At 35.1% G+C, this 12,616-nt stretch overlaps 2 protein-coding genes across 11 annotated transcripts in view; both read right to left on the bottom strand.

The window, feature by feature from the left end:
* Positions 1–264: 264 nt before the first annotated feature.
* TAB2 (TGF-beta activated kinase 1 (MAP3K7) binding protein 2) overlaps positions 265–12,616 on the bottom strand; it is a 93,970-nt gene continuing 81,618 nt past the window's right edge. For 9 of the 10 annotated variants that reach the window (XM_024247947.3, XM_054556920.2, XM_054556921.2 and 6 more), the window contains one exon: positions 265–2,305. In XM_024247947.3, coding sequence (XP_024103715.1) covers positions 2,163–2,305 — 143 coding nt within the window. In that variant the 3' untranslated portion in view covers positions 265–2,162. 10 annotated transcript variants of the gene reach the window in all.
* On the bottom strand, positions 4,072–12,612 carry SUMO4 (small ubiquitin like modifier 4). The gene is given in 2 exon segments (XM_054558286.2): positions 4,072–11,407; positions 11,410–12,612. Coding segments are annotated over 2 exon segments (288 nt in total). The 5' UTR covers positions 11,428–12,612; the 3' UTR covers positions 4,072–11,137.

Genomic DNA, 12,616 nt, shown 5'->3' with positions numbered 1-12,616 from the left:
GGTCCAATAAATCACGTTTGTCTTTGACAATGGGGTAAATTTTGAAAAATCCAAAGGAAAAAAAGGGAAAACTATCACAAACTATGAAAAAAGAAGTCTAGGGAAATTGATAAAAACAGTCCAAGAAATGCAGCTGAATGTCATAATGTCACAAGGAGACTCTAGAGAAGAAGTTTTCCCTGATTTCCATTAATGCTTAAATGATCTGCTGATGTATAAATTATCTCCTGTCCCACAAACTGAAAACAAGTCACAAAATCCACATTAGAATATAAGTTTTTTAATTTTTATAAATAACTTATCTGTTACAAAGATAGTTTACCCAGCTAAATCACAAAACCATCAACTCAAGATATCCAAATTACGTTTTATTAATAAAACAAGTAAAAACTGATTTACCAATCTTCACATAGAACTGCAGATGAAGCCGAAAAACAAGGCCTATTTTAAAAATAAATTGCATCAAACGTAAGGGCTTTGGGTTTATGGTTTAATTACCTAGGATTGTCATACTTCTTCCCATATACAAAATGCAAAGCCTGAAAGTTAAGGCTCTGACATTCATAGAGATCAACTGTAATAATCCCATTTAAAACACAGCCACTTGCAAACATTTACAGTGGGTGATAGTCTACATTATCTTCCATCCTTTGCTCTATTTCAGCACTTCCCTTAGCCCCATTCTAAGCACTCATATAATTTCATAATTCTCTTTTTAAATGCACACTGTTATTTCTTTTTCTTGATTTCATTTAGTTATATACATTCCTGAACATCTGAATACTTATTTTCCTTACAAAAATATATCATCAAAATAAAGAGATGCTTGAGGTTGCTTCAGTGTTCAAGTTTGCTTGTTTTTCTTTTTTTCCAGCTTTTCTTCAGTTGTCCTAAATATGGCTAGCCTTGTTTTATAAATACACATGATACTGTCACCAAGTCAGGATTAGAAATGGACTGCCCCAACAGTAAAGCATTTAAACTTCTGTCCAAAAAAAGGGCTGTAGGTACTGCTGCTGTTGCTGGTTTTGAGACTGTACTTTCCCCATAACAATTGCTTGTGCAAGTTCTGTGGGACACCAAGCAGATGACGCTTAACCTTGTTGTTCTGTCAGTGGGTTAAAAATATCTTTTGTTTTAAGCTTCCCTGTGGAAGACAAAACACTGTGTTGTGTCACCCACTGCTCAAGTCAGTATTTAATGTGACCTACAGACATCACTTCTGTAATATCATCTGCAATTCACTGTGCAGCATCTGCCTGTCTTCACACAACATTGGAACTCATGAGGGCAAAGTACAGAATAAGTAGAGGAAAGTTATTCTGTGCATAGTTTTATCTCATTAATGCTTTTTTATTTTAAGGCATTGTTCCTCTCAGGTAAGGCTTAAAAAGGGACATGATCGTGCTTAATTACTAAAAGGAAAAAGAAAATTAGTTAACAAAAGGCTATTACACTATACATATAGAAATATAAGAAAATAATCAAGAAGAAATCACTTAAAGCAGACTCGAGAGATCTGTACAGTAGGAAAAGCTTTGGGGTATTTCACTGCACATTTGTACAGACAATGCATGCTGCTTTCCTTTGCATCTTTAGCCCCTAGATGCTGGCTTCACAGAGTGGAGACATGTTCAGGGAAGACAAAGACAAGGCCAAGAGTACCACAGATTTCTGAAGTTCTTCCCCTATCCAATGGCACTATGCGGCAGCAAACAGTTCTTAAATAGTTAAACCTTGTTCCTTTTCTTTGTGTATGTAGTGTTTCACTGAAAGCTTTACAAATAAAACAAGCTATCATTCTGTTCCTTCCTCCTGTCAAAATTCAGTAGTGACATGAGAGGAAAAAGGTATTGGGAACACCTAGGTGTTAACATATTGAGAATTATCCATAATGGGACACTGGTAACACTGTACACAGTTAGGCAGTGGGCAACCAAGTCTTTCAGCAGATTACTTTTCATGTGATGAATTTCAACTGCTCATGACATTATACTGAGGTATTATTAGCTCTGTGGGCTGACATTTAACATTAGCACAACACCATCTTGTCACACCTTCAATTTGACAAAATCCTATGTAGCAGTGAAACTTTTTCCCGATGACAGACTAGTTTCTTGAACTTTAGATGTGGTTTTAGAGAAGATACAGGGCCATTTGGCTCAGAAATGCCTTGGCATCTCACACTGTTCACAGCGAATTAAGGCTGGATGGTTCAAAAAAGTACAGGCAGTACAATTCCACTGAGCTCCCTCATCATCTTCTGTGTCTTGAGTCTTTGGTGTTTTGATGATGGACCTTTGATCTGTAAGAAAGAAAAAAAATTATTTTATAAGTAAAAAATCACAAAGTCTAAAAATTACAGGCAACTTTAAACACCATTTGTAGTGCACAGCCTGAAGCAGCTTGCTCCCCAAATGCAGCATCTAGTTGAGACTGACACACGTTTGATCACTACCAACCTCTATCTAGCTGGCACTTCTCCCTCTGGGAAATACAACATGAACATGATGTAATTACCTCCAATCTCCTTAAAGGAGAAAACAGCATCATTACCTACAATTTATAGTAGAATAAAGGATATCTAATAGCAAAGATTCCCATAATACCACTCAAGATTGTAAAAAGCTGTCCCACTGCAAAACAATACTGTCAGTGTACGTTAAGTCTCATTAAAGTTAGAGTTTCATGGGAACACTGCAGTAGTATTTATATTTGTTTTCTACCAGAAAGGGCAGTTTTTTTGTTAATTCATGTTCTCTATCTGCCAAAAATGTTAGCCTTGGATGACACAAATAAAATATAAACTAGTATCTAACGTCTTATCCACAGACTCTGGAGAAGTAAATCTATGTGAAAATTTTACCATACTTTATTTTTAAAAATCACATTTGGTATGGTAGAGTAGAAAGAACACTAGAATTGAGAGTTGTGAGAATGGAGTTCTGTTCCAGGCTCTGCTACTAATTCCTGAATATTTTGCTCTGTGATCTCAGATAAATCATATACATTCTAGGTCTCTTTGTTTCTTATAAAATAAAGGTCACTGGAACTCTAAGAGACCAATGTTCTAGAATGTTTATATGGATAGTGGTATCTTAAATACAGAGAATAATTATATTCTTCAAACGTTATCTCTAACAAGCGATTACATTTATAAAACTACTTTAAAAAATTTGGGTCCCATAATGAAATTAGAACAGTATTCCTACAAATTAATTTTGGGAGGTTTAAAGTAAAAGGAGCATGCATTGTTGAATTTTTCCTGTCAAAGTTATTAATTTGAAGAATCAAACCTATGCTAAAACAATGTATATTAATATGCAAATTCCACCTACCCTACTGATAACTTTTCTATTTTAAAAGAGAGACTATTGTAACAAGTAAATAAAAATATGGAAGTCAAATATTATGACAAATTTTAAATAATTAAGTGATATTTGGTATTTTGTACCCCTTTAGCAGCACCTTTCTTACTCATTATACAGAAATTTTCTTGCTAAGTCCTCAACTTTAGGTGTTGGCTTTCCATTGTCACAATTTTTGCCACATGCACAACCAACTTGAATGGTGTTTATACCGTATTTTCCCCAAACTGAATAATTTTAAAACAAACATCCAATTAAGTCTTATCCTAAGTAAAAATATCTAAAAAAATCAAGGGTCTGACAATACCAGTTACTGTGCCCTGAAACAACTGAAAAGAAATACAGTTTAAAAAACTTTGACTTTTTACCACGTAAAATCATTTCACATTCCACATCTGGGAAACATTTTATAGAATAATTGTTTTAATCTGGGGATCCATCCTACTTACTAGAATTTTGGTCTCAGGCATTAGAAAACATTTTCACCTGACACGTTTTTAGTAAAACCTTGTTGATTCTGTTTAACTGCAAAGGTTAAAATTTTAGGAAGAGTGACCATAAGAAAGTACCTTTTTACACTTCAATGTATTATTAAATGCCAGCATCTTTTTGATTATTTAAGTAATATCTAAGGCAATCAATAAGGGATCTATAAAATTTTTTTTTTTAATGAAAAATCTCCAGTGGTTTTCTTATAATCTCACTTGGTACTTAGAATTATGATTTTTTTTTTTTTTAATTAGAGGTGTTCGGAAACTAAATAACCAAAATAGGAAAAAAGAGGAAATTAGATCACAAAGAATGGTCTAAACACATTTAATTTTAGCTGTTAAAAAAATCTCTACATTGTGAAGCAGAACTGACTTCAAGGACTAAATTTCTATTCATGAAGTTAATGTGTATTTTAGCCTTATTGCAAAAAATTATTTATTCCTTATTTCTCCCAAAACAGCCGGCATACAAACTTCTATCTTTCATGTAAAAACTTCTAAGTAATGGATGTTTTTATTGGACCTTTCTTACTTATTATGGAAAATTTCAAACATATATAAAAGTAGAGAGGACAGCAAAATGAACATTCATGTACTCATCCCGCTTCAACAACTGTCAAGACCAATTTTATTTCACTTATGTAAAATAACAGATTATTATTATTCTGAAGTTAAATTATGTTGAAGCAAAAGAGGAACCTTTTCATAAGAAAAAATTCTTATTTTTCAAGAGTAGGAAGATTATATTAAGGAAACTCATTCAGTGTCTGAAAAACACATCTTGCATATTTTAAAGAGTTAGTGCTTATACCGCTGTCATCTCTATTGCTTTATTCAATTAACATCCAAATAGCATCTAGTCTCTGAACATTTGCTTACTGTGTCAAATGCCCTAATCTCACTCTGATCCTCTGTAATAACTTTTCATTGTATTCCAGCTATATTTAAAAACATTTAAATAAAATATGAGGACAGAGCTACGCCTAATTATATATAAAAATGGAGGCTGGGCGCGGTGGCTCACGCCTGTAATCCCAGCACTTTGGGAGGCCGAGGCGGGTGGATCACCTTAGGTCAGGAGTTTGAGATCAGCTTGACCAACATGGAGAAACCCCGTCTGCACTAAAAATACAAAATTAGCTGGGCATGGTGGCGCATGCCTGTAATCCATCTAACTCAGGAAGCTGAGGCAGGAGAATGGCTTGAACCTGGGAGGCAGAGGTTGCGGTGAGCCGAGATCGCGCCATTGCACTCCAGCCTGGGCAACAACAGCAAAACTCTGTCTCAAAAAAAAAAAAAAAAAAAATAAACAAACAAACAAACAAAAATGAAGTAGAGCACAAAAATTAGAATGTGAAAGGAGAATGTGAAAAATTCTTGTAACAAACTAAAGACCAGTAATACACTAGTTCTTCCTTGTTCCCATTTCTTTTTCTTTTCCTGCAATAAAACTTTATTGACAAAAACAGATGGCAGGCTGGATTTGGTCCATGGGTCACTGTTTGCCAGCCACTTGTCTAAAACCCAATTTAACATGGTATTCCTACCAGTATGTAAACATGTGAACAACTGCCTGATTCATAACATGTTTTAATTTTTTCTCAACGTCTCCTTTTCCTCCCCTACGTAAGACACTGAATTTCTCAATGACAGTAACCATACATTTTTTTAGGGTGTCCTGTTCAGCTTCACAGGAAAAACGTACATTTTCCTATCCATAATTCATACTTTCCTAGTCCTACAAACCTTAATGTTTCTTATGAAGGAAGAAGTAACACAAATAATTTTTATCTCTGAAGACATTTGAAAATACAAACATATAGGGAACAAATTGTAAGTCTGGAGTATTTGTTGCAGCACACTAGTGAGGATGATGTAACACTATGAGTGCTGACCTGATTCACCACGTGTTTGCTGACTTCCAGAATTTGTGTGAATGAAAACTTGTTTTGCTGTCTTTGTTTCCCCCACAACTTTACTGATGTATAGTTGACAGTTAAAAGTTATAAGCTGTACAACTTGATGATTTATGTATATACTGTGAAAAACATTACAATCAAGTTAATTAACATATTCAGCACCTCATATAGCTTATCTCCCCACCCCCCACCGTGGTGAGAACACTTAAGATCTCCTTTAGCAAATTTCAGTTATATAATAAACTACTGTTAACTACAGTCACATTGTTGTACACTAGATCTCCAGAGTTTATTTATCTTATATAGCTGAAACTCTGTAACCCTTCGACCACAACCTTCCCATACCCTCTTCTCCCAGCCCCTGGTAACCACCGTTCAGCTCTCTGTTTCCAGGAGTTTGACATTTTTGAATTCTACATATAGGTGAGATCACGCAGTATTTGTCTTTCTCTGGCTTATGTCACTTAGCATGACATCCTCCAGGTTCACCCATGTTATCACAAATGACAGGATTTCCTTCTTTCTTAAGGCTGAATAATATTCCACTGTCTGTGTGTACCTCTTACGTTTTCTTTATCCATATACAGACATTTATGTTGTTTTCATATTTTGGCTATTGTGAATATTACTGAAAGGAAAATGAGTGCAGATACCTCTTTGAGATACTTACTGCATTTCCTTTGGATATATGCTCAGTAGTGGGATTGCAAAATAATACAATTTTAAAGTTTTTGAACCTGCACACCGTTTTTCATAATAGCTGCACCAACTTACATTCCCATGAAAGTGTACAAGGGTTCTCTTTTCTCTATGTCCTCATCAATGCTTGTAATCTTTCACCTTTCTCACAGTAACCATTCCAATAAGTTTGTAAGGTAGTATCTCACTGGGTTTTAATTTGCATTTCCCTGATGATTAGTGAGGTTGAGTACCTTTCAATATACCTGTTGGCTATCTGTATACTTTCTTTTGAGAAATATCTATTCTGGTCCTTTGCCCATTTTAAAATCTGGTTATTGGTTTCTATTACTATTGATTTGCATGAGTTCCTTATACATTTTGAATATAAACCCTTTAGGAGTTATATAGTTTGTAAATATTTTCTCCCTTTCTGAAGGTTGCCTTTTCACTGCTGCTGATTTCCTTTGCCGTGTAGATGCATTTTAGTTTAATGTAATCCCACTTGCCTATTTTTGATTTTGTTACCTGTGCTGTTGGTGTCATATCCAAACTATCACTGCCCAGACCAGGTCAAGAAGCTTTTCACCTATTTTTTCTTCTAGGAGTTTTATGGTTTCAGGTCTTATGTTTATATTTTTAATCCATTTTGAGTTTATTTTTGTATACAGTGTGAGGTAATGGTTCAATTTCATTCATCTGCATGTGAATATCCATTTACTGAAGAGACTATCCTTTCCCCATTGTGTTCTTGGCACCCTTGTCAAAGATAAGTTGACCATAGATGCACAGATTTATTTCTGGGCTCTCTATTCTGTTCCATTGGTCAATATGTCTGTTTTTATGTCAGTACCACACTGTTTTACTATAACTTTGTAATATTTTTAAAAATCAGGGAATGTGATGTCTCCAGCTCTGTTGTTCTTACTCAAGATTGCTTTGGCTATTCAGGGTCTTTTCTGGTTCCGTATAATTTTAGGATTTTTTTCTGTTTCTGTAAAGAACGTCACTGGTATTTTGATAGGGATTACATTGAATCTGTAGACTAATTTGGGTAGTAAGGATGTTTTAATATTAATTCTTCCAATCCATAAACACAGGCTATGTTTCCATTTATCTGTGTCTTCTTTAATTTCCTTCATCAATCTTTTATAATTTTCAGTGTATTCCTAAGTATTCTTCTTGCTATTGTGAATGGGACTGTTTTCTTGATCTCCTTTTTTGATAGTTCCTTGTGTATAGAAACACAATTGACTTTTGTACATTGTTTTTGTGTCTTGCAATTTTACTAAATTCATTTATCACTTTTAACAGTTTTTGGTGGAGTCTTCAGGGTTTTCAACATGTATGATCATGTCACCTGCAAACAGAGATAATTTTACTTCCTCCTTTCTGATTTGGATATCTTTATTTTTCTTGTCTAATTGCTCTGGCTAGGTGATATAGTTTGGATGTTTGTCCTCTCCAAATCTTATATTGAAATGTAATCCCCAGTGTTAGAAGTGGGGCTTGGTGGGAGGTGTTTGGGTCCTGGGGGTGGATCCTTCATGAATACCTTGGTGCAGGTTTCTCAATAATGAGTGAGATATTGCTCTGAGTTCATGCAAGATCTGGCTGTTTAAAAGGTGTGGCACCTCCCACCGTCTCGCTCACCATGTGACATGCCTCTGTTTGCTTGCTTCACTTTCTACCATGAATAAAAGTTCCCTGAAGCCTCTCCAGAAACTGAGCAGATGTCAGTGACATGCCTCCTGTACAGAAAGCATGTGGATATCGGTGACATGCTTTCTGCAGAACTGTGAGCCAATTAAACCTTTTTTCTTTGTAAATTACCAAGCCTCAGGTATTCCTTTACAGCAACACAAAAATGGATACTACATTAGAACTTCCTGTACTACGTTGAAAATAAGTGGCAAGAATGGTACCCTTGCTTGTGCCAGATCTTAGTGGGAAAGCTTTCGGTTTTCTCCGTTGATTATATTACCTATGGGGTTTTTATATATGGCCTTTATTGTGTTAAGTTCCTTCTATATGTGTATGTGTGTGTATACATACATACATATATATATATATTTTTTTTTTCTAAGACAAGAGTTTCACTCCTGTTGCCCAGGCTGGAGTGCAATGGCGTGATCTTGGCTTACCGCAACCTCTGCCTCCCGGATTCAAGCGATTCTCCTGCCTCAGCCTCCTGAGTACCTGAGATTACAGGCATGGACTGCCAAGCCAGGCTAATTTTGTATTTTTGGTGGAGATGGGGTTTCTCCATGTTGGTCAGGCTGGTCTCAAACTCCCAACCTCAGGTGATCCACCCGCCTCAGCCTCTCAAAGTGCTAGGATTACAGGTGTGAGCCAGTGTGCCCAGCCTGAGAGTTTTAATTATGAATAAATGCTGAACTTTTTCAAATGCTTTTTAGCATCTATTAAGATGACTACATGGTTATTCCTTTCATTTTACTTCAATGTGTGTGCTGTATCACATTAACTGATTTGTGTATGTTGAACCATCCTCAAGTCCCAGAGATAAACCCCACTTGGTCATGGTGTATGGTCCTTTTAATGTGCTCAGTTTGGTTTGCCAGTATTTTACTGAGGACTTTTTGTGTCTATGTTCATCAGTAATATTGGTCTGTAGTTTTCTTTAGTTGTAGTGTCTTTGTCTGGTTTTGGTACCAGGGTGAGGCTGGCCTCAGAATGAGTTTGGAAGTGTTCCCCCTTCTCATTTTTGGAAGAGCTTAATAAGGGCTGGTATTAATTCTTGTTTGAGTGTTTGACAGAATTCACTCATGAAGCCATCCAGTTCTGGACTTTTCTTTGTTGGGAATTTTTTTTTAAATTTCTAAATCCATGCTGGATATTTGTTGGGAGATTTTTGATTACTGATTCAATCTCCTTATTTGTTATTGGCCTATTCAGGCTTTCTAATTCTTCTTGATTCAGCTTTAATAGGTGGTATCAATTTTTTTTGGATAGGAATGTATCTATTTTTTTCTAGGTTATCTAGTCTGTTGGCATAAAATTGTTCCTAATATTCCCTTATGATCCTTTTATTTCTGAGGCATCTGTTGTCTTCATTTTCATTTCTGACTGTGTCTTCTTTTTTTCTCAATTTATCTAGCTAAGGGTTTGTCAATCTTGTTGATTTTTAAAAAAACCTCTTAGTTTTACTATTTCTTTTTCTGTTGTTTTTAAATTCTCTATTTTTGCTCTAATCCTTATTATTTTCTTCATTATGCTAACATTAGGCTTAGCTTGTTGTTCTTCTACTGGTTCCCTGAGGTATAATTGAGATCTTTCTCTTTTTTAATGTACGTATTGTTTATCTCTAGAAACTTACTTCTTAGTACTGCTTTTGCTTCATCCCATAGGTTCTAGTATGCTATGTTTTCATTTTTGTCTGAAGATACTGTTAAGATTCCCTTTTGATTTCCTTCTTGACTCAATGACTATTCAAGAATGTGTTTAATTTTCCACAAATTTTATGGTTTTTTTGCTGTTACTGACTTCTAGTTTTATTCCACTGTGGTTAGAAAAAATACATGGAATGATTCCTATCTTAGGTTTGCTTAAACTCGTTTTGTGAACTAACATATGATCTACCCTACAGAATGTTCCGTGTGTGCCTGGGAAGAATGTATATTTTTTTGCTGTTGACAGAGAGTTCTGTGTTTGCTATATCCACTTGGTTTAACATTTTGTTCAAATCAGCTGTTTCTTTATTCATTTTCTGCCTGGATATTCTATTATTGTAAGGGGGGTATTGAAGTCTCCTACTATTGCTGTCAATTTCTGTCTTCAGATCTGTCAATATTTGCTTTACATACTAATGTAATCTGATGTGGGGTGTGTATATATTTATAATTTTTATATTTTTCTGTGGAATTGATCCTTTTACCATCCAAAAAATCTATTGTTTCTGATATAATTATAGCCACTTTTGATTTCTTTTAGCTACCATTTATATAAAATCTTTTTCCATCCCTTCACTTTCTGCCTATGTGTGTCTTTAAATATGAGTCTCTTGTAGATAGTATATTATTGGATCCTGTTTTTATTTTTCTTATTTCATTTTAAACAAAAAGTTTATTTAAATAAGAAGCCTGACTTGAAGGGAAAACTTTCTAGGATTCTTTCTTTTTTTGAGTAATTTATTTAAAGATTTTCTTTATTTTAGAGTAATTTACTTAAAGACAGATTGCCCTACATGTAACAGCTATGTACACAAAAGTTATAAAATTGTCCTTGGTTTTACAATGATAAATGAAAAACATGAAAATCCTCCAACGGAACAAGGTATGTGAGAATTTTTTTTTTTTGTTAAAACAGTGAGAGCAAAATAACTTACTAGAATATGAAGATAAGAGCTGAATGAGCATGCCACTAATGGAGAAAGGGGGTATTTTCACAGAATCAGTATTTTTTCCCATCCTGTCTCCACTTGATGTCAATCAAAACACACCATTGGCTGTTTGGTTTGAAGAAAAAAGCAATATGCTTGTGCACATATACCAGTTACTTCATGTATAATAAAGGAATGTGGAAGGGCGAAACAAAAGAATAGAGAAAACTATACTGTAGTAGTCAGAATGTGGTGGAACCAAATTGCAGTTTTCTAATTGAGAATGTAATAATCTTGGTCTTTAAAGAACAGCGTTCTGGAGTAAAGAAGCAGGTTCCCTTTTCAGTAGACACCTCCGGTAGGCTGTTGAAACACATCAATTGTATCTTCATCTTCCATTTCCAACTGTGCAGGTGTGTCTGTTCCACTGATTGGTTCCCCATCAAATCAGAATCTGATCTGCTTCACTGACAATCCCCGTCATTCACAATAGGCTTTCATTAGTTTACTAAGTGGTGTCTGCCTCTTAATCTTAAACTGCACCACAGAATCATCCTGTCCTGCCACCTTCAAATTAATATGATTCTTGTTCTCAGTCTTGACTCCTTCTGTGTGGGCTTTTCGTCGGCCATGGCAAGCACCAGAGTCTCCTCAGCTGCTGCTTCACAAAAGAGGTGGCGGGTCCGCACCTAACGAACGAGTACACAAGCAGAAGGAGGAGCAGCAGGAGGTGACGGCGGATGAGGGAGAGGGTGCGTGCACAGCATGGGCTCCCTACCCTCCCGCTGTGTGCACCAGCACGAGCTGTTGGGGCCTCCCATTGGCTGCTGCCAGATCCTGTTTTTAAAATCCATTCATACAACTCCTTGTGAGTGGTGAGTTTAATCCACTTACAGTTAAGGTAATTACTAATAAGTGAGGACTTACTATTGCCAGTTTGTTGCTTCCTGTCTATTTGACAACTGTTTTGCTCCTCTTTTCCTCTTATTGTCTTTCTTTGTTATTCGATGACGTTTAATCATAATTTACTTTGATTATATTTGGTTATACTCTTCTATTTTAAGGTGATAACAACTTAACTTCATTTGCATACAAAAATACTACTGCATCTTTACAACCTCCACCCTCCCACACTTTTGTGCTCTTGCAGTTTTCTTCTTTTAATATTATGTATCCATTAACACATTTTTACCTTTTAACTTTCTTATTAGAGTTGAAAGTAAATTATATACCACGCTTAAGTGTTAATCTGTAAATATGTCTATATTTTTACCTTCAGCAGTGATATTTATGTACCTGTTTCCATTTCTACACACATTTTAATGCCTGGATCAAAACACACAGATATACTTTGACATGTCTTAGTTTGGTGTGCATATATTCTGAGAATATCAATGATGTAAAATGATAGAAGGTAGAAAACTACTCATCTGGAATTTTGATTAAAGTTATATATAAATTAAACTAAATATTCATGGAAGGGGAACTTCCCTAAGGTATCTTCCTTATCATTTTGTCTAAAGTTTTAAATGATACAAATTTTTCTACTTAGTAATTGTTTTTTAACCAAGACTTGCTATTACTGGTTGGGAATAGTGATTCCTAAGCTTGTGCATATTACTTTTAAAAAGCTAAGAATATTACATCTTTGCATCCTTCCCAACCCCAAGCATGTAAATGAAAACAAACATCTTCTTAATGAATTCATTTAAGAATGCCAAAGTTTGAAGCAATTCTAGAGAGGAAGGTTGCTGAACAGGAAAAATTTTCTAAAATTTTGCTTTTCAAAAGTAACAGTTTTCACATTTAATGGATACACTA

The sequence above is a fragment of the Pongo abelii genome, chromosome 5, assembly GCF_028885655.2.
Source record: "Pongo abelii isolate AG06213 chromosome 5, NHGRI_mPonAbe1-v2.0_pri, whole genome shotgun sequence".
Classification (NCBI taxonomy): domain Eukaryota; kingdom Metazoa; phylum Chordata; class Mammalia; order Primates; family Hominidae; genus Pongo; species Pongo abelii.
Note: the sequence above shows the minus strand (reverse complement) of the source record. Positions and strands in the feature narration are given on the sequence as shown.